Here is a 26,310-nt window from a genome sequence, read left to right as displayed (position 1 = left end):
AACCAAATCCCTCATTTGCTGAGTAGTGCAGTGGGGGAATGCTTTCTACCTATCAGAAAATGGGTTAGGGCTGCAGCAGATCTTTCCTTATTCCACTTCATGCTCCTGGACTGGTTTCCTCTCTGATTCAAGACAGCCAAGCACCATACTCTTAGTTCTTCTGTGAATGAGTGCTTTAGAATAGTAATGCCAAAATTCTACTTATCCATCAGAGCAGAGGGAAAACACTGCTGCCACTTTCCCATCATCTGCTTCAGGCTCCAAGGCTTCTGCCTTCTCAGACCAATGGACTCTACCTTAAAACTCCAGAAACAAAAATTCAGTGGCTGTGTGAAGAGCCTCTATGCTTACCCCAAAGAGGTGATAGCTAACCAGATGTCCCCACGAGCACATGGACTCAGGAAAGAACTTGAGATAGAAAGACTTTGGCCCAGAGATAGGTTTCTAACTGTCAACCCCTCTAAGACCCTGTAAGCTGAACTGTGGCTGAAGCTTTCCTATAACTTGAAAGTGCCATATTTGACTGGAGTAAGTACTAGTGAGGGGAAGAGATGGGTGAAGAGAGGGAAGGAGGGTGAATGTACTCAATGCACGTACAAAAAGTGAAACAGGAAAAGTTAATGTATTGTCAGAAGGGGAGGATGATGCACTGCATCCATACGTGGACATGTTCAGAATGAATCCTCCTTCTGTAATTCATTGAAGATAACTTTTAATATTACAAAGTACCATTATATTCATCAAATGAGCAAAGAGACCACCAGCAGTTAAGAGACACAAAGACATGACAGAGCTGATGTCTTCTATTATGAACTCATAGAAATCCTCTGGTGGCTAATCTAGCAAAGTGCCCAGGATGGAGGAGAGACAACACCACTAGAAGAACCCAAAGAGCAACAGCTTTAGGGGCCAGGTATTGCTATAAACACATCTACTGAGCCCTGGGCCACTGTGCCTCCCTGAGCTCATCCAGAGACTTGCTTTGCTGTTCTACCACATACGATTGCCCTGATGCTGGTTCTCCTTGCCACTGAGATGGACTGGCAAAGTATCTCTGTTGGCTTTACTTGGGTAATATTGATGTGAGTTCTTGTTTCCTCTTGGTCCCTCTTCTTCCGAACATAAGCTCTGTGTAAACAAAGGAGGATTGGGTCTGCCTGTTCCTTGCAGAATACAATTAAGCAGTAGAGTACTTTATTAAGATTGGAGGGATAAAGCAATAAATGCAGTCTATTCTTTTTATCTTTTGAGAACTGATTGGTAACTCATCCTATAGCTTTGAGATTACTCACTACCTTTGACCCACTGGGCATCTCAGAGAATGTTGTTTAATTTCCATTTGTTTGTGTAATTGTTTCCAGCTCTTCTCATTGTTACTACATTTTCTTTAGATTTGTAAAATTTGTTGTATACACTAGCATGGTCCATTCTGGAGTTTATTTCATGTGCTGGTGAAAGAAAAATGTATTCCTTATTTATTGGGTGGAATGATGTGTTCATGTTTGCTAGGCCCACTTGGTCTGTACAGTTTGATCTGTCTCCGGTCAGTGTGATTCTCAGACTAGCCAAATACCCCTAACAGTGTAGAGGTCAAACTTAATCTCCTCTAGCCTGATATCATTTATTATCCAAACATATTTTAAAATGTATTCTGCTTGCTTCCTGGAAAGCCTCTTAAATATAGGCTTATAACTTGATGGCAGATTTCTTGATTATTTTTATTCAGGGAAAGGTATGAATGCTTTTTTTTTTTTTTTTTTTTTTTTTTTTGTCGGTCGTGGGGCTTGAACTCTGGGCCTGGGCGCTGTCCCTCAGCTCTTCAGCTCAAGGCAAGCGCTCTACCACTTGAGCTACAGCGCCACTTCCGGTATGAATGCTTTTGCACATAAGTTTAAATCTATCTTTTTGAAATTCTTCATTGGTGTACACAAAATAATGACTGACATTGAAATATATATCATTTTAGTACCCTTTGTACACTTAATATATAAACAAAACATGAATGATAGGAATATAAAACAGGTTCTGGAGAGTAGGTTCCAGTACAACGGGAGAGGGAAAACAAGAGAGAGTATGGGGGTAGTATGAATTGGGTCAAGTAATTTGTGTACATCTATAAAACAGAGTAATAAAACCTGTCAAAATCATTTTAAGAAGGAGAAATTGGGATTTAAAAAAAAAGATCGATAGAGGGGGTAAATTAGAAAGATTGTATTGTATCCATGTATGAATATATCACAATGAAACTCTTCTATATAACTAATATATCCTAATTTTTTTGGTTGATAGTGGGGCTTTAACTCAGGGCCTGAAGGCTGTACCTAAGCTTTTTTGCTCAAGGCCAGCACTCTACTACTTTGAACCACAGTGCTTACTTCTAGTTTCCAGGAGATAAATCTCCTGGACTTTCCTTCCTAGGCTGGCTTTGAACCATGATCCTTAGCTCTCAGCCTCCTGAATAACTAGGATTATAGGCGTGAGCCACCAGTACCCAGCTATATACTAATTTTGTAAATGAAAATAAAACAAAACACTGGATATAGTGGTCTGTGCCTGTCCTTCCAGTTATATGTAAAGCATAAATTGGATGATAGGGATCCAGTCTGGCCTAGGCAAAAAGCAAAACCCTATTCAAAAACTAAGGATATTTAAAAAGGGGTTGGGCTCAGTAATGGAGAACACAGGATAATGAAAATGTTACCACTTCTTGAGATAACAATATGTTTTTGATTGGCCTGAATTTTTGTTTGGGGAACATAAAAATGCCTATAATCCTGTTCTTTCACAAAAGGAACAAAGAAAAAAGAGCACACAAAAGGAAAATGAACCCTTATACACTATAGGTGAGAATGTAAATCCATACAAATGCTGTGGAAATCAGCACAGAGGTTCTCAAAATACTAACAGTAGAGCTACCATATGGTCTTTCTACACCATTCCTAGGACATGTATCTGAGGAACATCGTCAACCTGTAGTAAAATACCTGCATACATATGCTTGTTAAAGCACTATTAACAATAGACAATGGAATGAGTTTTGGTACCAGTCAACCAATGAATAGATAAAGAAAATGTAAGATATAAGTGTGTGGATATATAGATATCTCATATTTTCTTTATACATGTGGATACAGATATCTATATATCTACATACAGAGTAGACTATTACTTAGTTGTAAAGAAGAATAGAATTATAAATTAGCAGGAATGTGGATGCAACTAGAGATATTCATGTTGAGCAAAGTAACCCAGATACATATAAACAAACATTACATACTTCTTCTCTGAGGCAGACTTCAGGACTATATCTAAAAGGATGGAACAGGCAGGAGGAGAAGGGGGAAAGGAGAAAGTAATGAGGGTGCATGTAATGGAATCTCATCATATACATATGTGAAAATAGCAGAATGAAGTCCATTAAAATTATATTTTAAAGAAGGGAAGATGATAGTGAATTAAAGGAGAGGTGAATGTGATTAAAGTACATTTCATCTTCTTGGTGCAACTAAAATATGCTCATTCAGATTAGAAAAGCCCAAGTGACTTATAGGTCACAGGACTTGACCTCACAAAAACAATCGCCTGAAAAACTATTTTTACTAAATATTGCTAGGTCAGCAACACAGGAGTAATTACCACATCCTCTTAATTTGAATTTCTTTCTTCATACCAATTACTAGCATACCATGAGACAGCGGGAATGCCTACCACCCCAATGAGCATGTAGAAGGAAACTCACCATTTTTGCCTTGCGCTGAAGCCATTTTTTTCAAGGACTGAAAATAAGAACTTTGCCATTTCAGAGGGAAACAGGCACAGTTGATTTGTGCATTTGGGAGAGAGGTCCACTTTTTTATTTTAAAAAAATTTAGTTGGATGAAACCATGGTGAAGTCCTGCTTGAACTCTGTCCGGGTTAATCTCTTGACTCCCTGCCTAGTTATTCTCCAATCCAGTCCATTGGAGGCTGAATCTCGTATTCAGAATGGACTGCAAGTATGTGATCGCACACCACCTGGAAGATCATTTTAGAATGTCTACCCTGATGGTATATCTTACAGACACTTGATCTTTCTAGGACACAAAGGGCATCCACCAATTTTTCTGTCCTCAATGTGGGATCTGCATGCATTGTCCTCTTTATTTATAGAAAAACCAAGACATTTTAATTTGCAACCCAGATTACTCCATTTATGAGAGAATAAATAAGGTGTATGTCTAGTTATTATCAATCTAACACTAATTTTTTTAATTCAGAGTTAATTATGAAATTAAATGTAAAGGGCTGGGAAGGTGGCTCAGGGGTAGAATGCTTGCCTCGTATGCATGAGACCCTGGGTTCAATTCCTCAGCACCACAAAAGCAGAAAAAGCCATAAGTGGCACTGTAGCTCAAGTGGTAGGGTGCTAGCCTTGAGCTGAAGAGCTGAGGGACAGCGTCCAGGCCCAGAGTTCAAGCCCCATGACCGACAAAAAAAATTAAATGTAAAAATGAAATGAAGAACCTGCCTAAAGAAAAACTTTTATCTTAAGGAAAGGTAACAACCTTAGTTTTTGCTACAAAAACAAAAGCAAGAAGTTTGAATTCTTTCTAGGAGAACAGTACCATATAGAAAGAGAATATGTAGGAGAAGACAATTGTGCAGTGAAAATCTCACCCAAGGAGTCAATAAAACAATCAAGAGAATGTCTACACTGAAGATGAGACATGAGTTACAAAGGAAGTGGCATGCCAGTATGCACCAAGAAGCAGCAATTCAAACAATGAATATGTGTGGAGAGTGCAGAGGTCTTGTACTCCTTTTATAGGAAACACAACACACATCATAATGAAAAGATTCTTCCACCTAGGATGTTTCCCAGAGCCCCTTTCCTCAGCCCGATTCCTCAGGTTGTACATAAAGGGATTTAGCATGGGTATCACCAGACTGTACAGCACTGCCACAATGACATCCTTGCCATTAGTGTTACTGGGTGAGGGGGGAAAGTAGAGCCCAATAATCACACCATAGTACAGAGAAACCACAGAGAGGTTAGAGCCGCATGTGGACAGGGCTTTGCAGATTCCCTTCAAGGAGGGAGCTCTCAGGATGGTGGCCCCAATACGGCCATAAGAGACCAGAATGCACAGGAATGGCAAGGTAATGACCACTGTTCCTACCGTGAGGATAACCAGCTCATTGACTGTGGTGTCTGAGCTGGACAGCTTAAGTAAGGCAGAGAGGTCACAGAAGAAAAGGGGCATAGTGTTGTCTCTAAGGAATGAGAGACAGACTAAGACAAAGGTGTGCACAAGAGCAATCACAATGGATAAAGTCCAGGACACAATCACTAGCAGAAAACAGAGGCTCTGTCTCATGATGATTGTATAGTGCAGGGGGTGACAGATGGCCACATACCTGTTACAGGCCATGGAAGTCAGAAGGAAGCTGTCGAGCCCCCCAAATATCAAGAAAAAAATTCCTGAATAATACGCCCAATATATGAGATGGATTGGCTCTGTGTCTGCATACTTGTGAGCATTTTTGGTACAGTGACAGATGACAATGAGACATTGGAAGAAGTACATGGGGGTGTGGAGGCGGGCATCCAGCCTGAGGAGCAGGATGATGAGCAGGCTCCCCAGCACAGTGGTCAGGTACATGGCCAGGAAAAGGGCATAGTACAGGCCTTGTTCTTCTGGCTGGATAGGGAGCCCCAGGAGGATGAATTCTGACTCACTGCTGTGATTGTCCTACCCCATGCTCCTCTTCTTTTGCCACTGCTGAGGATGGTAAAAGAGATAGATGTGTGGGGCGGGGGATGAAGTACTGCTGTGATTAGTATCTTGTAAAAACATGGCATTGAATTAGTCACTTTGTGCATTTGCCCTGAACAGCTCAAGCTTTTTGCCTACACTAATGGTTTAGCAGTGGCCTGACAGTGCCATTCATCCATGTGAGAAACACATGCAAACATCTTTTGGAGAAACCATGGACCCTCTAGGTGACAATCAGAGCAGGAAGAGTTCAATCTTTCAGAGACTATGAATTGACCATGAACATCGGATATTTGGGAGTTAGGAAATGTATGCTCATCATTTTAATACACTGATATTTTATAAGAGTGTAAAGTGACCAGGAAGCAGTTTTCTAAGTGGGTTTAAAAAAAAAACCTGAGTATAAGAGCTTGTCATATGATCTTGTATTTAAAGACTCCCATAGACTCCACTCCCAAATTACTCAAGCTGATTCAAAACTTTGACAAAGTAGCAGGGTATAAAATGAACCTTCAAAAATCAATGGCTTTTCTGTATGCCAACAATGAGAAAACTGTGGCTGAAATTAGGAAAGCAACTCCATTCATAATAGCCCCACAAAAAATAAAGCACCTAGGAATTAACCAAAGAAGTGAAGAACCTCTATGATGAAAACTTTAAAAACTTGAAAAAGGAAATTAAAACAGAACTTAGAAAGTGACAAAACCTCCCATGCTCCTGGATTGGAAAGGTCAACATCATGAAAATGGCAATACTTCCCAAGGCTATCTACAAATTCAATGCAATACCTATCAATATTCCAACCTCATTCTTCAAGGAAATAGAAGAGGCAATCCAAAATTCTATATGGAACAATAAAAGACCCCGAATACCAGAAAAGATGTATTCAAATGTTTTTTTCTTTCATGCGATTGTTTCTAACACATTTATAAGATTATTTCTTTGTTGCTTTGTATGTCCCTCCCCCACAGTATAACTCCTGCTTTCACTGTATTTGATGTTGTTAGAATTTGTGGAGGGGAAGGGCAAAAACAAATTGTTTAAATAGGGATACAGGTGGACCCATTGCAACAATGAGATGTACAAGTCGTATGTCGAAAATGAACTTTACAACTTTGGAGGGGGGGTTGGGTGGGAGGACGTGGGGGAGGATGGGATGGGAAGGGAAAAAAAGGAGGAGGCTACAATGCTTGATGAGAAATCTACTCATTGTCTTGCCCGTGTAATTGTAACCCCTTTGTACAGTATTTTCACAATAAAAAATAAATTAATTTAAAAAATTTTTAAAAAGAAATAACAGTACTGGAGGAATACCAATACCAAATTTCAAACTCTACTACAAAGCCATCGTAATCAAAACAGCTTGGTACTGGCACAAGAACAGACCTCAGGACCAATGTAATAGAATTGAAAACCCAGAAATGAACCCACAGACCTATAGCCATCTAATCTTCGATAAGGGAGCTAAAAAAATAAAATGGAAGAAAGACAGCCTCTTCTTCAGTAAATGGTGCTGGCAAAATTGGTTAACTACTTGTAGAAAACTAAAGCTAGATCCTTATATATCACCCTGAACCAGAATCAACTCCAAATGGATCAAAGACCTCAGAGTCAAAGCAGACACTCTGAAAACATTACAGGATGGAATAGGAGAAACCCTAGGTCTCCTTGGCACAGGCCGAATTTTTCTTAATAGAGACACAGAAACACAACAAATAAAAAAAGGTTCGACAAATGGGATTGCATGAAATTGCAGAGCTTCTGCATGGCAAAGGACATAGTTAGCAAGATCAATAGAAAGCCCACAGATTGGGCTTACAATGGACAAGAGTCTCAAATCTAAAATATACCTGAACTCAAAAACTTAAATCCCCCAACAACAAATCCTCAAAGAAACAACTGCCCAATAAATAAGTGGGCTAAAGACTTAAAGAGAAACTTCTCTGAAGAGGAAAGAAGGATGGCCAATAGACACATGAAGAAATGCTCAACCTCTCTAGCCATTAAAGAAATGCAAATCAAAACAACATTGAGATACCACCTCACCCCAGTTAGAATGGCTAAAATCAAGAACTCTAATAACAACAGATGCTGGAGGGGATGTGGACAGAAGGGAACCTTACTGCATTGTTGGTGGGAGTGTAAACTTGTTCAACCACTTTCGAAAGCAGTATGAAAGTTCCTCAAAAAAACTCCACATAGAGCTCCCCTATGACCCAGCAATCCCACTTTGGGGCATTTACCCAAATGTTTACAAACAAGACCACACTAAAGCTACCAGCACGACTATGTTTATTGCAACACTATTTACTATAGCTAAGATATAGAATTCTATGCCTCCATCAGAAAGAATGACATTGCCCCATTTGTTAGGAAATGGAAAGGCTTGGGAAAAATTATATTAAGTGAAGTAAGCCAGGCCCAAAGAAACATAGGTCCCATGGTTTCCCTTATTTGCAATATGTAGTATATGTCTGAGTCAAGCAGAAAAGGTCAGATAAGGTGATGGTAGGGAAATGAACCCTAAGATATGTATTCAAATGTTTTTTCTTTCATGTGATTATTTCTTTGTTGCTTTGTATGTCCTTTGTATGTTCTTTGTATGTTGCTTTGTATGTTCTTTGTTGCTTTGTATGTCCCTCCCCTGCAGTATAACCCCTGCTTTCACTGTATTTGATGTCAGTATAATTTGTAGAGGGGAAGGGGAAAAACGTCGTTTAAATAGGGATACAGGAGGACCCACTGCAACAATGAGATGTACAAGTCGTTATGTCGAAAACGAACTTTACAACTTTGGGAGGGAGGGGGAGTGGGGAGGATTGTGGGGGGGGCAGGGGAGGGATGGGAAGGGATGGGAAGGGGAAACAAAGGAGGAGGCTGCAATGCTTGATAAGAAATGTACTCATTATCTTGCCCATGTAATTGTAACCCCTCTGTACAGTATTTTCACAATAAAAATAAAATAAAATTCTTAAAAAAAAAAAGAAAATGTGGTATATATACACAATGGAATTCTATGCCTCCATCAGAAAGAATGACATTGCCTCATTTGTTAGGAAATTGAAAGGCTTGGAAAAAATTATATTAAGTGAAGTAAGCCAGGCCCAAAGAAACATAGGTCCCATGGTTTCCCTTATTTGCAGTAACTAGTATATGTCTGAATCAAGCAGAAAAGGTCAGATAAGTTGATGTTAGGGAAATGAACCCTAAGATATGTATTCAAATGTTTTTTTTCTTTCATGAGATTGTTTCTAACACATTTATAAGATTATTTCTTTGTTGCTTTGTATGTCCTTCCTCCACGGTATAACCCCTGCTTTCACTATATTTGATGTCAGTATAATTTGTGGAGGGGAAGGGCAAAAACAAATTGTTTAAATAGGGATACAGGTGGACCCATTGCAACAATGAGATGTACAAGTCATTATGTCGAAAACGAACTTTACCACTTTGGTGGGGGGGGGGGGAGAATTGGGTCCAGGGGTGGGGGGGACCAGGGGTGGAGGAGGAGGCTACAATGCTTGATAAGAAATGTACTCATTATCTTGCCCATGTAATTGTAACCCCTCTGTACAGTATTTTCACAATTAAAAAAAGAGCTTGTCATATTACGTTTTCAAAAATAGGCATTCTAAATAAGTATGTAGAGAAGAAAATTGAGAAATAGGAAAAAATTAAGATAGTGGTTAGTCTGGGAAATATATGGTGTTAGGAAACTATTATAAACTATAACATTATATTAAATATTATAATATCTGTTATAATAAAAGATTTTATTTAGTTTGATTGTAGAAGTACAGTGAAGATTTAAATGAAGTAATTAAACATATCAAATATCTTGTTGTCTACTGGGTAGAGATCACATTGAAACAAGTCAAGAGAACCAGCTAGGATCCAAATAGATGGCTGCAGTCATTTAGGTACAAAATTCTATCTGTTCGTTGGATCTTACTCTTTCAAAAATTGGATATAAACAATTCAAGATAAACTACTTTGCAAGAAACTATCAATCTGTGTGTTTTTATTATAGTCTAGGAATTAATAGCATAGACTGAACAATGACACATACCCACGCTAATAAAATCATGCTACTTAATATAAATTATATTCCTGCTCTGATAGAACCACAGAAGATGGGCCCAGATACCTTTAGGGACATGGCGTGGGGAGATTGTTCTATTTCTTTCTAGAAGACACTGAATATAATGGCACAGATGGAGCTCAAAGTTCCACTGCAACAGATAGAAGAGTCATTAGGTATATTGCTTGAGTCCTCAAGCAATATACATGTATCAACACACTCTTCTTCACCGTCCCCAATAAATCAAGTGAACTGTAATTGGAAAAATGATGGGAGAAGACCCATGGGACAATTCTACCATCTCCAATTTGAAATCAGAGACACATGGTATAATTGCTTCATTATCTTTGACTTCCTTGGGGAAGAACTAGCTATTCACAAGGGAAGAACTAAGGGTTGACCAAGTTGAAAGAGAGTTTACGCTTGGAGGAATGATGATTAAAGAAAACAAACCCACAGGGTAGTCATTAGGAACTTGGTAGTTCATAAATTCCTTGTCTTTTGGGGTTAAATAAGGTTAAATAAGGAGTACATGATGAAATCAAACTGGAGATTGAGTCTGATAAACAAGTCTCTTACTTCTGAACCCTGTATTATTTTGAAAACACTAGAAATATTCTAACATTTTTATTCTCTCACCAAAAGAGTAAGAGAAGTTCTATCTCCTGGTGTCCACTGGACTCTATGAAATAAAGCATGGCTTCTGTAAATCTTAATCTCTCTCCCCAAACCAGCAGATACAATATTCTACTGGTGTAAGAATCCCACAGTGCTACAGAAAAATTAACAATGTAATGCACATTTTCTAATTAATCCACTAGAAAATTACCCCTGAATCCACTCATTACATCATCTCCTGTTCTTTGATGCCTATGAGAAAATAAATATATAGTCATAGATTAAGTTGGAGATGTGTGGATATTTATGTTATTAAATGGCTCCATTTATGATTAAAAAGTGTATTTGATATTTGACTAAGGAAATCTTGAAATAGACTTAAGAAATATTTTCTAAATTCTATAGAACAGGACTGGTTAACTGTTCTTAAGACAGCTCTACAATTGACTCTGCATGACTTCCATTAGATTTAACAATATCAGGGAAGGTCTCTTTTACATTAACAGATTACATTACTATTTCTCCAGGTCCTGCATACCTGTTAGATCCTTCATATATCCCTCTTGTAAACTAAATGTATCCTATAGTTCTGCCTCTTATTTATACTTCCCCCTGTAATAATTTATTAGTAAACAATACTCACATGCCAACATAATAGAATTTAAAAGAATAAATATTAGCTGGGATTTACATATATATGCATTTTTATGGTCTGAATGTTTCTGTTCTCTCCCATCTCCTAAAGAAAATTTATGGGTTGAAGCCATAACCCACAATAATGACTGCATTTGGAGGCTGAAACTTTCATGGATTAATTAACATAAAATGGGACCCTGCTGTATTAGGATTATTGCCCTTTCTAATCACTTGATCTAAGTAGTTGTATAAAGGGGTTTCCATTCAACATGTCAATTCATGTGGACAATGTATCTTGGTCATTCATCATTCTCCACCCTATTTATCCCAACCCAACCTGCCCTTGAGTTCCATTTTCACATATGTATATTGAGTATTATGGCTGGATTCACCACTATTCCTCTCTCAATTTGTCCATTCCATTCCCCTTAATACCTACCCTCTCAAGACGTATTTCAGCATCCTGGTATTTATTTTGTTAAACTACTATTAAGTGTAAAGGGATTACACCATAGAAATCTATTCCTATATATACCATACTGTAGGCAGTTTGATCATGTACATATGCATATATGTTTACATTTTTATGTCATTTCCACATATGAAAGAAAACATGTATCCTTTATCTCTCTGAGCCTAACTTACTTCAGTGACCATAATTTTTTCAAGGTCTATCCATTTCCCTGCAAATATCATAATATTATTCTTCCTGATGAAGGAATACAATTCCATTATACATACACATACACACACAGACTCAGACACACACACACACACACACACACACACACACACACACACACAAACATTTCTCTCATGGTTTGCATGGAAATCTAGGCTGTTTCTATGACTTGGCTAAGGTGAAGAGTGAAGCAATGGCTATGAATACGCAAGTAACTTTATTATATTCTGATTTATGGGGTTTTCTTGATAAATGCCCAACAACAGTATCACTGGATCAGAGAGTAATTCTATTTTTTTGCCAGTCCTGGGGCTTGAACTCAGAGCCTGGGCACTGACCCTAAGCTTTTTTTGCCCAGGGCTAGCACTCTACCACTTGAGCCACAGTGCTACTTCTGGCTTTTACTGTTTATGTGGTACTGAGGAATCAAACCCAGGGTTTCATGGATACTAGGAAAACATTCTACCACTAAGCCACATTCCCAGCCCAGAGAGTGATTCTATTAATAGTTTTGAGGAATCTCCATAGTGCCTTCCATAATGGTTATGCTAATTTACATTCCCACCAACAGTGTAATAGAGTTTCTTTTTTTTTTATTGTGAAAAGACCATACAGAGGGTTACAATTACATGGGCAAGGTAATGAGTACATTTCTTATCAAGAGTTGATGCCTCCTCCTTTGTTTCCCCTTCCCATCCCTTCCCATGAAATAGGATTTCTTTTTCCCCACATCCTCCCCACCATTTCTTTCTTTTTTGTCGGTTGTGGGGCTCAAATCCAGGGCCTGGTTGCTGTTCCTGAGCTCCTTTGCTCAAGGTTAGCAGGCTACAACTTAGAGCCACAGCTCCACTTCCGATTTTTGAGTAGTTAATTGGAGATAAAAGTCTTACCTGGATTTTTCTGCTGGGGCTGGCTTCAAATTGCTATCCTTAGATCTCAGCCTCCTGAGTAGCTAGGGTTTACAGGCATGAGCCACTGAATCCTGGCTCCTCCCAACCATTCTTGTTCATATTCTTCATAATGGCCATTCTGACTGGAGTGGAATAAAATCTCAATGCTGGTTTGATTTACATTTCCTTTATGTCCATTGATGGTGAACATTTCTTCATTTATTTATTATCTATTTTTACTTGTTCTTTTCAGGCATGTCTATTTAGTTCCTTTGTTCATTTATTAATTATTAATTGAGTCTTTGGGGGACTGTGTATTCTGGTTATTAGACCCTTGCATACAGATTCAAAAAAATCTCCCCTGGGCTATCTTTTTATGGTTTGCAGGAAATCTAGGCTGTTTCCATAAATTGACTACGGTAAAAAGTGCAGCAATGAATATGAATGTGCAGATGACTTTATTATAGCTACTATCTTTCAGTATACAAAGCCTTTTTAGAGCTGTGAATGTGGCTTAGTGGTAATGTGCTTGTCTAGCATGCATGAAGCTCTGGGTTCAATTCCTCAGTACCATGTAGTCAGAAAAGGCCAATAGTGGTGCTGTTGCTTAAGTGATAGAGTCCTAACCTTGAGCAAAAGAAGCTCAGGGACAGTACTCAAGCCCTGAGTCCAAGCCCCAAAACTGGCAAAAATAAAACCACCTTTTTAGCTTGATGCAATCCATTTGTATATTTGTACATTTGTACACCTATTTTCTGAGCCCCTGGAATTCTACTCAGCAACTTCCTGCCTATGTCTTACATTGAGGGCTTTGTTCTACCTTGAACTGATAGTACAAGGTAACTGGAATCCAACTCCAGTCTTTTGCATGTGGGCATCTGGTTTCCCCAAAACTATTTCAAGAGATAGTCTTTTTCCAACATATATTTTGGCTACTTTGTCAAAACTAAGATAGCTCTAGGTATGTGTGTTTCCTTCTGAATTTTCTGATCTGTTCCATTCGTCTACTGGATACTGTATGTGCGAGAACAAAGTTGTTTATTATTATGACTCTGTAGTAGCTTAAAATCTGGAATTGTGATATCTCTAGCACTGCTGTTTTTATTCAGGATTGCTTTAGCTTTTTAGGGCCTTTGAGAGCTTCATATGAATTTGGGGGATGCTTTTCTTTATCTCTGAAAAGAATGACATTGAGATTCTGATTGGTATTGCATTGGATTTATAGATTGCCTTGGCAGTATGGCCATTTTCATGACATCAGTTCTGGCAATCTATGAACATGAGAAATTTTTCTACCTCCTGGTGTCTTCTTCAAAGTTTTATCATTTTCAGGAACACAGATAACGTGAAAGAAGAAGGTACTATATGATTCTTCCAAAGTCTCATAACAGCTTTGGAATTACTAGAGGAAATAAATGAAAACCACGTAAGAAACACAATACTGTATTTTATTTTTTTAATTGCATAGCAGGTCTAATTATATCTCCATACATGCATATAATGTACTTTGACTAGATTTATTCCCTTTATTATTCTTTCTTATCCATCCTTTCTCCATTTTTCATAATTTTAATGTGTTTCTTAAAATAAGTGATAGGTTCAAGCATTATCATCTTGTTTAAATTTAAATAAATTCAAGTGTAAGAAGTTTAATGAGAATACAGTTAATATATATATAATAATCAAAAATAATTTTAAAGAAAAAAGATATAAGCAACAACTTCTAAATAGGACTCCAATTGCTCAGGAAACAAGTGCAAAAACTGGCAAAGGAAACATTTAACAGAAAGAAGAGATAGTCCATGGAATTGAAAATAATCTTTGCCATATGTTCACCTTTTAATGGACTAGTATCTAAATATATAAAGAACTCAAAAATTAAAAATCAAAATATGTAATTCAATTGCTAAAAGGGCAATTGAATTGAATTGATGGTTCTCTATATTATTACAACTGTAAGCTGGGCACTGGTGGTTCACATCAGTAATTCAGCTACTCAGGAGGCTGAGATCTGAGGATCATTGGTTTGAAGCCATCTCACGCAAGGAAGTCCATGAAACTCTTATCTCCAATTAACCACAGAATAAGCCTGAAGTGGTACTGTAGCCTCAGATGGTAGAGTGCTAGCCTTGAGCAAAAGTATCTTAGGGACAGTGCCCAGGCCCAAAGTTGAAGGCCCAGAATTGGCAAAAAAAAAAAAAAAAAGAATTTGACTGTGTCTTGATGTCTCCTGGGGGTCTCAATGTATATAAGGTTGTATACTCTTTATACTTTTTTGGCAGACAGAATTAACAACTGAACACAGGCAGATGTAAGAATCTTATATTATTACTGAGTATTTTGTTTTCAAAAATATCATTTTATACATAGTATTTATGCCTTCAATAATTTCCAACAACATAAAATGGTTTCTGTCCTTAAAAGTTCATTATCTAAATTATTTTAGTCACTCATGAACCTAATTTTACCAATATTTTCAAAGGTCACAATCAATAAACTCAGAATTCTAGGATAAAGTACAAATGGCAAATCGAAAGGTACATATCAAAATGACACTGAGATTCTATCTTCTCTCACAATGACTGTCATCAAGAAAACAAATAACAGATAATGTTTCAAGGAATATGAAGTTTTGGTGGAAGTGTAAATCAGTCTAACCACTATGGAAATCAGTATGGAGGTTCCTCAAAAAACTACAAGTAGCACTTCTATTCCATCCTGCTTTACCACTCCTGGGCATATTTCAAAATGGATGTTAAGTCAACATACAATAGAGATTCTTTCATGCTTATTGAAGAGCTACTTACAATAGTTAAGTATCAGTACCAGCCTAGCTACTCATCAAACAATGATTGGATAAAGAAAATATGGTGCATATACACAATGGACTATTATTAAGCCACAAAAAAACATGAAATTATGTCATTTTCAGAAAAATTGATAGCACTGGAAGACATTAAAAAGATGAATATCTGATGTTTCCTTTCATATGAAAATTCTAGATATGGGGTGCATTTGGTTTGTATGTAATAGAGAGAGACAGAGAAAAAGCAAATGTAAAAAAGGACAATTTGGCTAAACCAGCTGTAGAGAAGATAAAAGAAAGAGTGATGGGGACAGTAGATATGATCAAAATATATGAAAATAGTATAATAATCCCATTAAAAGTTGTATAAAGAAGAGGGAAATAAGGAAAAGTTGTAGAAAAGAGGGAAAATGATGGGCTGGGAAGGTGGCTCAGTGGTAGAGTGCTTACCTTGCATGCATGAGGCCCTGGGTTTGATTCCTCACATAAGCAGAAAAAGTCAGAAGTGGCGCTGTGGCTCAAGTGGTAGAGTACTAGCCTTGAGCTGAAGAACTGAGGGACAGAGCCCAGACCCAGAGTTCAGACGCCACAACCAGCAATAAAAAAGGAGGGAAAATGAGGAGAGCAATACAAAGGGTAAATGTGATCAAAGTACATTATATGCATATATTTCTAAACATACATATAATGTATGATGAGCAGCAGCATGGTGGGCAGAAATATATGCTAATCAAAATATCAGAAAAAAGCATACAAATATCTTAATTAGAAAATAGTAATACATAAAATATAAAGTCAGTGGTGGAAGAGGTGAATTTGTTCAAAATGCACTGTGTGCATTTATAGAAGCAGCACAACAAACCCCTCATATACAAATGTGTATCAGTTCCAAATTACAATAATAATTATTTAAAGAAAATAAAATTTCAAATGTGTTGCTACCATTACATTAAATATAAAAACTACAAGTGGAATCAATCAGAAATTGGTCAAGAATTGTCAAACAAACAATAACTTCAGGAAATGTGCCTGACTGTGTAAATGACTGAAATAAATGACTATCACATAAAGAAGTTAGCTCTAGAGGCTGGGAAGGTAGCTCAGTGGTAGAGCGTTTGCCTTGAATGCATGAGGCCCTGGGTTCGATTTCTCAGCACCACATTAAAAAAAAAACCGGAAGTGGCGCTGTGGCTCAAGTGGTAGAGCACTAGCCTTGAGCTGAAGAGCTGAGGGACAGCGCCCAGGCCCAGAGTTCAGGCCCCACAACCGGACCCAAAAAAAAAAAAAGTTAGCTCTATTGACAAGTTTGTATAAAGCTTGTCTAAAGTCTGTTCCTCAGACTATGGATGAAAGGGTTCAGCATGGGGGTAACTACGGGATAAATGACAGAAGCAGTTATGCCTTGTCATGGGAGTTCCATGATGAAGAGAAAAGGTAATCCCCTACAAGTGTCCCATAGTATACAGATACAACAAAAAGATGGTAGCCACAGGTAGAAAATGTTTTCAAGAATTTCTTAATGAGCCAGGTGCTGGTAATCCTAGCTACTCAGAAGGCTGAGATCTGAGGATCATGGTTCAAAGCCAGCCTTGGCAGGAAAGTCCATGAGACTCTTATCTCTAATAAACCACTAGAAAACCAGAAGTGGTGCTGTGGCCCAAGTGGTAGAGCACTCACCTTGAGCTGATGAGCTGAGGGACAGCGCCCAATCCCAGAGTTCAAGCCCCACGACCGACCAAATAAAAAAAAAAGAAAGAATTTCTTAGTGGAGAGAACCTTCAGGACAGTGGTACCTATACAGGTATAAGACCCCAAGGGATATGGAAGAAAAAGTGATATGAGTGGGTCTGATCAAGGTGCATCATATGCATATATGAACATGTACAACTAACTGATGCTAATAAAAAAGAAACAGCACTGGCTGCAAACTGTTATATTAACTACTCAAGAGGCTAAAATCTGGAGAATCAGTTATAAGCCAGCCCAAGCAGAGAAGCCCATGAGACTCCATGTCCAACTGGTCAGCAAAAAGCCAAGCTAGAGGTTTGGCTCAAGGATAGGACACCAGCCAAGCAAGCAAGCTTTGAAAATCCTGTTTTCAAACCTTGTAACTGGCCAAAAACTGTAGAAAAATATGTAAGTAATCTCAACTTCACTACTTTAAAGCAACATCTACTTCTAGAATGTTGGAAATCACAGACAAAAAGATGGAGAAACGAGAAGGCCAAATAATAAATTATAACTGTAAATTATCATTAAATTTCATAATACTCATTTCTTTTCTTTTCTGCCAGTCCTGGAGCTTGAACTCACAGCCTGGACACTGTCCCTGAGCTTCTTTTTGCTCAAGGCTAGTGCTATTCCACTTGAGCCACAGTGCCATTTCCAGCCTTATCTGAATACTTTATTAGAGATAAGAATCTCACAGACTCTTCTGCCTGGGGTTGGATTCAAACTGTAATCCTCAGATCTCAGCCTCCTGGGTAGTTAGGATTATAGGTATGAGCCATCAGCAACTGACAAATGCCTTTTGTTTAGATAAAACAATATCTCATTCTACAAACCTTGATAATAGCCCAAGTATAAGGTTCTAGATCTGAATTTTATTGTAAATAAGGACAACTGTTTTATCACAATTGAGAATTTTTATTTTTTCAATTAATATTAGCACCTACCATAAGAAGAGAAAACTTACACAAAATGCAATATTATTCTAGCTCTTTAGCCTTAGTCCAAGTACTTTTCTTCTTAAAAAGGAAAGAAAGCATTCCCTAATATTTCTAATCTAGTATCTCTAATCTTACTCATGATCATAATTTCTAGTCTAATATCCAATATCTAATTCTAATCTATTTTAATGCATTTCTAATCTAATACCTCTCCAGCAATAGGAGGTTTATGCCTTTGGATATCATAACAAGATATTCAAATATCTTCAGACAGACAAAGCGGTATATCTATAAATATTGTTTTTATGCTTGACAAAAAAACTAAGGTAATGGCAAAACTAAGATTATAGAGATCATCCTGGAGTGTCTATGAACCTTCAAGTTTTGAGGTTCATGAGATCTGGGAAATGGGGAAAGAAGTCAGTTCAATCGAGAAATTAAGGAAAAGAGAAGGACTGTTGAAATTAAGGAAAGTCTGGAACATCCCAGTAATAAAAGCAGTCACATCAAGTAACTATTGCTGCACAAAAACCCAAAAGAAAAACATTTTTCATGATGATTCTATAGACTGGCAATTTGGCTGAGGGTTGGACTGAACTCATTTGTGTCTCCATAACCCCTACTGGACACTGGCTAGAAGTTAACCAGAGTATCTTTGTACCCTTCTGTCTTTGGGTAGCCTATCCTAGACTTACTTCCATGATTATTGAATAGTTCTAAGTACAGTAAACACAGACCTTGCATAGGCTTAGAGCTCTTACAATATCAATTCCACCAAACCCATTGATCAAAACAAGTCATAATGGGAAGTTGAGAATGAATGGCTCATGGTTGGAGGCCAGCCCAGGTAGGGAAGTTAATGAGAATCTTTCTTAACCCATGGCTGAATGCAGTGGTGTACAACTACTGTCCTAAGCTATATGGGAGGCTGAGACAGAGAGGATGGCTCTAGAACAGTCTGATCTTCAGAAAAATCTGTAGGACTCCATCTCAATGAGGGGAAGCTTGATAGAGTGATGTGACCATCATCCCTGTAATGATGAGAAGCCTAAAATTGGTAGATTGTGTTCTCGGTGCACACCTGGGCAGGCAGTAAGACCTTATCTCAAAACAAAATAAACAAAAAATACTGAGCAAAAAAAAAAAAAAAAAACACTGGAAACGTTATTTATCAGTGATAAAGCACCTGCCTAGCAAATGTGAAAATATGAGTACTGGGTGTGTGAGGGGGTAGGGGAAATATCTGTCCAGATTCAAGGGAAAGAACAGTAAATTCCACCATGGAAATGAAAGAATGCCAAATATGTGATCATTTTTGCAATCTTCTCTGGCCACCTGCACCACTTTTCAAGCAAGTATCTCTGGGAGCATTACTAGGAAAACTGTCACCGTAAGTAAAACACTCTCACTCCGCAAATATCACCACTTTTCTACACAGTACCTGCAGAGCCAGCTGCATGTCTCTGTTCCTCAGACTATAAATAAAAGGGTTCAACATGGGGGTCACTACCACATACATCACTGAAGCAACTGCATCCTTCACTGTGGAATTGCCTGAGGAAGGAAAGAAATAAATGATGGCAAGAGTCCCATAGTACAGAAACACTAAGAAGAGGTGGGAACCACAGGTGGAGAAAACCTTGCCAATCTTCTTCATGGAGGGGACCTTTAGGACGGTTGCCCCAATACATATGTAGGATCCCAGAATAGCACTCAGTGGCAGGAGTGTTAACACGCCCCCCTCAGTGAAGATAACTAGCTCATTGAGAGAAGTATCTGAACAGGTCAGCCTCAGGAGCTCATTGAGATCACAGAAGAAATGAGGGATGGTGTGGTCAGCACAGAAAGACAAACAAGACAGAAGGAGGGTGTGCAGGAGAGCATGCACTCCAGAGAAGAACCAGGAACAAGCCACCAATATGACACACAGCTCCCCCCTCATAATGATGGTGTAGTGGAGTGGGTGGCAAATGGCTACGTACCTGTCATAGGCCATTACTGCAAGCAGGAAATTGTCAACACATACAAAAAGTAAGAAAAAATACATCTGAGAAATGCATCCTTCATAGGAGATGGCTAAACGCTGAGTGTGCATATTTCTGAGCATCTTTGGAACGGTGACAGATGATAAGGAAACATCCGAAAATGCCAAGTGGCTGAGGAAGAAGTACATGGGGGTGTAGAGGCGGTGGTCCAGACTGATAAGCAGGATGATGAGCAGGTTCCCCAGCACAGTGGTCAGGTACATGGCCAGGAACAAGAAGAAGAAAAAGCCCTGTTGCTCTGGCTGGATGGGGAGTCCCAGGAGGAGAAACTCGGACGCACTGCTTCCGTTCTCTCTCCTCATGTTCCTCTTCTTACTGCTGGAGGTGGAGTAGGAAATCAAAGAGACTGGTAAGTTGTAATCATCCCCAGCAGAGCCACATCATACGTACATGTATTTCTCTGGAGGACGGCGTATTTTTTTTCTGTCTGACTCTACACCTGTTCTCATTTGAGATGCCAAAAGCCCAATATTTCCAGTTTAAACAAGATTTCCTTCACTGGAGTCTGTAAATTTATTCACTTGTCCGACCATGTTGCAGACACTGTTTGGACACTGGTAATACAGCAGACAGTAAAGTTCCCAAGTCTTTTCCCTTTGGGGCCCACATTCTACAAGCACCTGATAAAGAACTGAGCAAGAGCTGTGATTTACCAAAAGCTTGACCTGGATGCTCCCTCCATAGTTACTACCCAACCAGCCTTGACAAACTTCCTTTATGCATGCCTAAGTTCCCTCTTCTGCAAAGGGATGAATATTATTAGCCAGTTATGGAAATATTGAGCATTCCTCAAATATTATTAAGCATTCCAGTAAGTTATTTCAGGTACCAGGTGTGAACACAGAGGTATGAAGCCACCTGCTGAAATAGTGGCTCCTGACCTTCCACATCAGACTTCTAAGTGTCTTTGCAATACTTCCACTGACAGTTAAATCAGTCTTAGTGATCACATACGGCAGCCCTGGGAAAGGAATCCAGGAAGACATTATTAGTCTAAGGCACAGATTCCTGGTAGAAGAATCTCTTCAAAGAGCAGAGAGAAGCTCAGGCAAGCAGGTCATCTTAATCAAGGGGGAAGAAAAGGAGATAGAGTATTACTTAAATAGTGTTTCCTGATTCAAACTTCTTATAACTCAAACACCTCTGGAAGAAGCTATATAACAAATAAATCCTCATACTGAATGGCTGGATAAATAAAAAGATGACCTTGATTCAAGCCACTGTCTAAGAGAGAAATACAACTAGACACACACTTAAGAATTAAAAAGGGCCAAGCACCAGTAGCACACGCCTGTAATCCTACTTAGGAAGCAGGGATCATGGAGGAGCATAGCTCCAGGCCAGCCTGGACAAAAAGTGTGTGAAACACTTTAACAACCCATAGGTGGGGACGGCGGCACATGCCTGACATCCTAAATTATGGGGGAGGCCCAGATTAGCGGCATCAAGGTTCCACGCCAGCCCAGGCAGAAAAGCCTGTGAGTCTCCATCTCAGTGAAAGGAAGCTGACATGTGTCTTTCATTCTAGAAATGACCAGAAGCTTAAAATAGGCAGACTAAGATCAAGGAACACATGTAGGCAGGAAGCAAGCCTTTATCCTAAAAAAAAATAGAGAAGGTGAAATGAATCCCAAGATAAGGACTCAAATGTTTTTGCTTTCTTGCGATTGTTTCTAACATATTTGTAAGATGATTTCTTTGTTGCTTTGTATGTCCCTCCCCCACAGTATAACCCCTGCTTTCACTGTATTTGGTGTTGGTATAATTTGTGGAGGGGAAGGGAAAAAACAAATCATTTAAATAGGGATACAGGTGGACCCATTGCAACAATGAGATGTACGACATGTCAAAAAACAAACTTTATAACTTTGGCGGGGGGTGGGGGAGATGGGAAGGGATGGGAAGGGGAAATAAAGGAGGAGGCAACAATGCTTAATAAGAAATGTACTCACTACCTTGCCCATGTAATTGTAACCCCTCTGTACGGTATTTTCACAATAAAAAAAATAGTGAAAGATAAAGCTAGAATTCGGGCTCAGCAGAAGAATATCTGTCTGGCAAGTGCAAACAAAAGAATGAAGAGAAGCTAGGCAGTGAGTTTGGCAAAAGCTCTTTGAATAAGCCTGTTCATCTTTCCTGCCTAAATATGACTCCTCAGGCAGCCAAGAACTGACAAACTGAAAATCTCAAGTTCACTTTTACTGGATGTTTTTAATACATCCCATACTGGTTAAATCCTGATTCTCAACCCATGTTACACTTTAGGCTACTAAACTTCACAGACTGCAAACCCAAGGTCATAAATCTATGAAGAGTTAAGAGACTTGAGTTGAGACATAGGTAGCACCAGAGCCTAATCTCTCTTCCTAAGAGTAGAAACATGGTGTTGTTGAAAGCCAGTGATGAAAAGTACCCACATAGCATTTGGGATGTTCAGGTTTCATGAGCATATAGCTTCCTGCTGAGATATGGAGGATCCTGCTGGGAACTACCTGTTGTGTCTCAACTAAGACACAAGTAGAGATTATGACTATGGATCTGTTTATTCACTACACAGACACACACACATACACCACATTGCCATAACTTCCATTGCCCCTCTCCTACACCCATGCTAGATTAAGTCTAATGTGACTGTGTTACATACAAACAGGTATGTATAGTCACACATACATGCACACAACTCAAGATCAATCGGGCTGGGAAGTTGGCTCAGTGGTAGAGCGCTTGCCTTGCATGCCTGAGGCCCTGGGTTTGATTCCTCAGCACCACATAAGCAGAAAAAAAAGCTGGAAGTGGCATTGTGGCTCAAGTGGTAGAGCGCTAGCCTTGAGCTGAAGAGCTGAGGGACAGCGCCCAGGCCCAGAGTTCAGGTCCCACGACTGGACCCAAAAAAAAAAAAAAAAAAAGTCAAGATCAATCTTTGGCCTATAAACCTCCCTTTATAAACCTATAAGGAAGAGAAGGGGTTGTGTCACTTTCATATAGTTACACACAATTGATAAATAAAACACTCATATACATTACAGCATATGAACAGTAAACACAGTCATCCACACACAAAGTAAAAGCACACTGCATTACACACGCAGCCACATAGTCAAATACAAAATGGCACATACACATTTACATACCCACACTCTTGACCTAGAAGAGATAGTCTTCAGCCATCTATAATCTATGCAAGCCATCCTAATATGAAGAGAGTAGGTAAATAACTCAGTCCATTATCTACTCAGCATACCGTATAAAAGAAACAACACATAATATTCCCATATACATGCATATTCTTACATAGACATGCACACGGATAGTACAGGTGCTGAGTCCCCTCTTTCTCTGACCTGTGACAATGCTTGGTGAATCAGATCCCTTCTGATCAAGACTGTTTGCTGAGCCCTCACTTTCTGTTCATGAAAACCAGTATCCAAAGAACAAGACATTCCCCAGCCCCGAGGATTTTTTTTGAATGTTGCATGTCAGTCTTTAAGCAGCAGAGAAAAATGGGCAAGAAGGTCAGCATCCACCAACAGGATGAATTCCCAAAGGAAAATAACCCCAAGCTTCTAGTTTAGAGGAGCCAGGATGGGCTAATTGCCTGATTTCCTGCCCTCCCTTGGGGAAGGGAGTTGTGAAGGGACTAGGGGGCAGAGCTACCAGAGATGCAAAAGTGAGGAGTGCTTGACCTTGATGTTGAGGTCACGAAAAGCATCACTGGCCATAGTCACCTGGTCTTCTGAAGTCAGGACAGCTTGGGATTGACCCCTCCAAATCACCCACCGGCCCAGAGTGAGGCCTGGTCCTGTAGACTCCCACACCACTGATCTGGCCACATAGACCATCTCCATCTGAGAGTTTTCATGTCTCCCCGTTCCTCTGAGATGTTCTGCTGGGGCTTATTCAGGAGCTGGCAGATGGGTAAAACTGAACCCAAAGTCCTTAAACACAGACTGACTTGAGGTCTGCTGTGCTCTAAATGAGGGCTGAAGGTCTGTGAGGTTCTGTCACCTCTGCTGCATTGTGGGTAATAGTGCTCATGAAGTTGTTGTGGGAATTAAAGGAATTTGTTTAACCGCTAAATTTGGACAGTTAGAACAAACAATACATACTATGAGGAGACTGTCAACATAACCAACTTATCAAATGAAGTATTCACCTTAGTTATTTTTCTTTTCTTTTCTTTCTGCTTTTTTGTTCGTTGTGGGGCTTGAACTCAGAGCCTGGGTGCTGCCCCTGAGCTTTTTGCTCAAGGCTAGTGCTCTACTACTTTGAGCCATAGAGTCACTTCTGGTTTTTATGATTTTGGTTGTATTTTTTTGAGTGGTTAATTCCTGCTCAGGATAGCTTTGAACATCCAATCTCAGATCTCAGCCTCCTGAGTATTATAGGCATGAGCCACTGGTGCCCAGTTCTTAATTACTTTTCTAAGTACTATTACCATGTAGCACATCAACCCAACACTTAATAGCATTGAACAATCCAGCATAGTGCTATACCAAGAAGATTCCCTTTCACCTACTTTCCCTAGTGGGGAGAAGAGGGCCTGAGATAGATAAGCTGTTTCCTCAACCCTCACAAGCACATCCCACAGAATCCACTTCTGTTTTGCCACACAGATAATACAAGGGAAATCTTTAGGGCTTAATGAGCTGGGGGTATCTAAGAACAAAGAAGGGGAACAGGAGTTCCCAGTGGTCAAAGCTTGGTTCTAGGCAGTAGCCCTGTGTTCCTGCCAGCAGCAATACTGACTACAGAAGGGTCAAGAGCATTGCCCAGTGTCAAACTGTGCTGGTCACTTTGCATAGCACAGGTGCAATGCTGCTTGGGTGGAGTTCCTAAACAGTTGCTCCACCCAGCCTGAGGCTTCTCCAAAGACCACACATCCCTTCAGGGCACAGATAGTGGCTCTGCCTGATGGGAGCCTTCACAGTCTCAGAACCCAGGCCTATACACTGAACAGGCAGAGAGGCAAGCTGACACCATGCACTCTTATGAAGCGTAGTGTCTGGATCTACCTGACCAGGAAGCAAACAACAACCTTTTGTAGACTCAGTAGCCAGACTTAGGCCCCTCCCTATGAACAGGGAAAATCCATGACCCATTTCTGCAGAACATACATTTCTTTCTTTCTTTTCTTTCTAACAGAGAAAATCCAGTGAAGTGACAAAACAACACAATCATTGACTCTATCCAACCACAAGACCTGCTCAAGAGCAAGCCTGATCAGAGAGCCCAGTCTGTAGATCTATGAGACTACAAGTAATAGCTGTCACATTATCCAATAATAAAACCTATGTTTCAAAGCTGAATTCACCTAGCACCACATGGTTTGAGAAGTGTAGACAGGAAACCCCACCTGACCAGCCAGGAGAACAAAATGGAGCATCCTCTTATCCTCAGCAATGCATAAATATTTACAAGCGGATTGTGGAGGGTTTTGTTGGTGGTGGTTTTTTGTGTAGTACTTGACATGTTTTCATCATTATTCCTTCTTAGATCTTCATTTCATATGTTTCTTCTCTTTCTTATCTCGCTTCTACTTTTTTCCCTTTTCCCACACCTTATTATTGCTTAGTTGTTAGTATCTTAGCTTTAACAGTTTTAAACTCCTAGTTTATCCTATAAGTATCCTAAATTCTCTTTTTTAAACATCATTAGGTGTACATTAGGTGTAACATTATTAGGTGTATTAGTTGGGATTTCAACTCTTTATACTACATCCAGACATATACTAGAATTCTTAGCCACAGAATAAGGCAAACAACCCAGGAATAATAGTGATTCAAATTGGAAAGGAAAAAGTCAAGTCATCCCTATTTGCCAATGATATAAATGTTATTCAAGACCATAAAGACACTACCAAAAAAAACAACCCTATACTTAGATCTAATAAGCACTTTTGGCAAAGTAGCAAAATACAATGTCAACAACAAAAATCAGTAGCTAAAATATTCTATAATGATACTCAAGATTTCATTTCCATCTATCATTCTGTCCCTTAACTTATTGCCAATTTTACTAATTATGATGTAACAATCTAGGTTGATAGTTATTTCCTTTTAAGACTTGGAATACATTATTAAATGCTCAAGGAATTTGTTGTCATTCTGTGGTTTGCCTTTATAGG

The 26,310-nt window shown here is 39.1% G+C and overlaps 1 protein-coding gene and 1 pseudogene across 1 annotated transcript; both read right to left on the bottom strand.

Annotated features, from left to right (window-relative positions):
- Nucleotides 1–4,688: 4,688 nt before the first annotated feature.
- On the bottom strand, nucleotides 4,689–12,874 carry LOC138815610 (olfactory receptor 1J21-like; annotated as a pseudogene).
- A 6,669-nt stretch (nucleotides 12,875–19,543) lies between these two features.
- On the bottom strand, nucleotides 19,544–20,485 carry LOC138816465 (olfactory receptor 1J4-like). Its single transcript, XM_070006228.1, has one exon. It carries the CDS (start codon nucleotides 20,483–20,485, stop codon nucleotides 19,544–19,546), a length of 942 nt encoding a protein of 313 aa, XP_069862329.1.
- Between the last annotated feature and the right edge of the window lie 5,825 nt (nucleotides 20,486–26,310).

The sequence above is a fragment of the Dipodomys merriami genome, unplaced genomic scaffold, assembly GCF_024711535.1.
Source record: "Dipodomys merriami isolate MVZ:Mamm:240054 unplaced genomic scaffold, mDipMer1.0.p SCAF_11, whole genome shotgun sequence".
Taxonomy (NCBI): domain Eukaryota; kingdom Metazoa; phylum Chordata; class Mammalia; order Rodentia; family Heteromyidae; genus Dipodomys; species Dipodomys merriami.
The sequence above is the reverse complement of the archived record's forward strand: the minus strand, read 5'-3'. Positions and strand labels throughout refer to the sequence as shown.

Excerpts from the sequence above, each read along its gene's own strand:
- LOC138816465 (XM_070006228.1), bottom strand. The coding sequence starts at position 20,485 with ATGAGGAGAGAGAACGGAAGCAGTGCGTCCGAGTTTCTCCTCCTGGGA.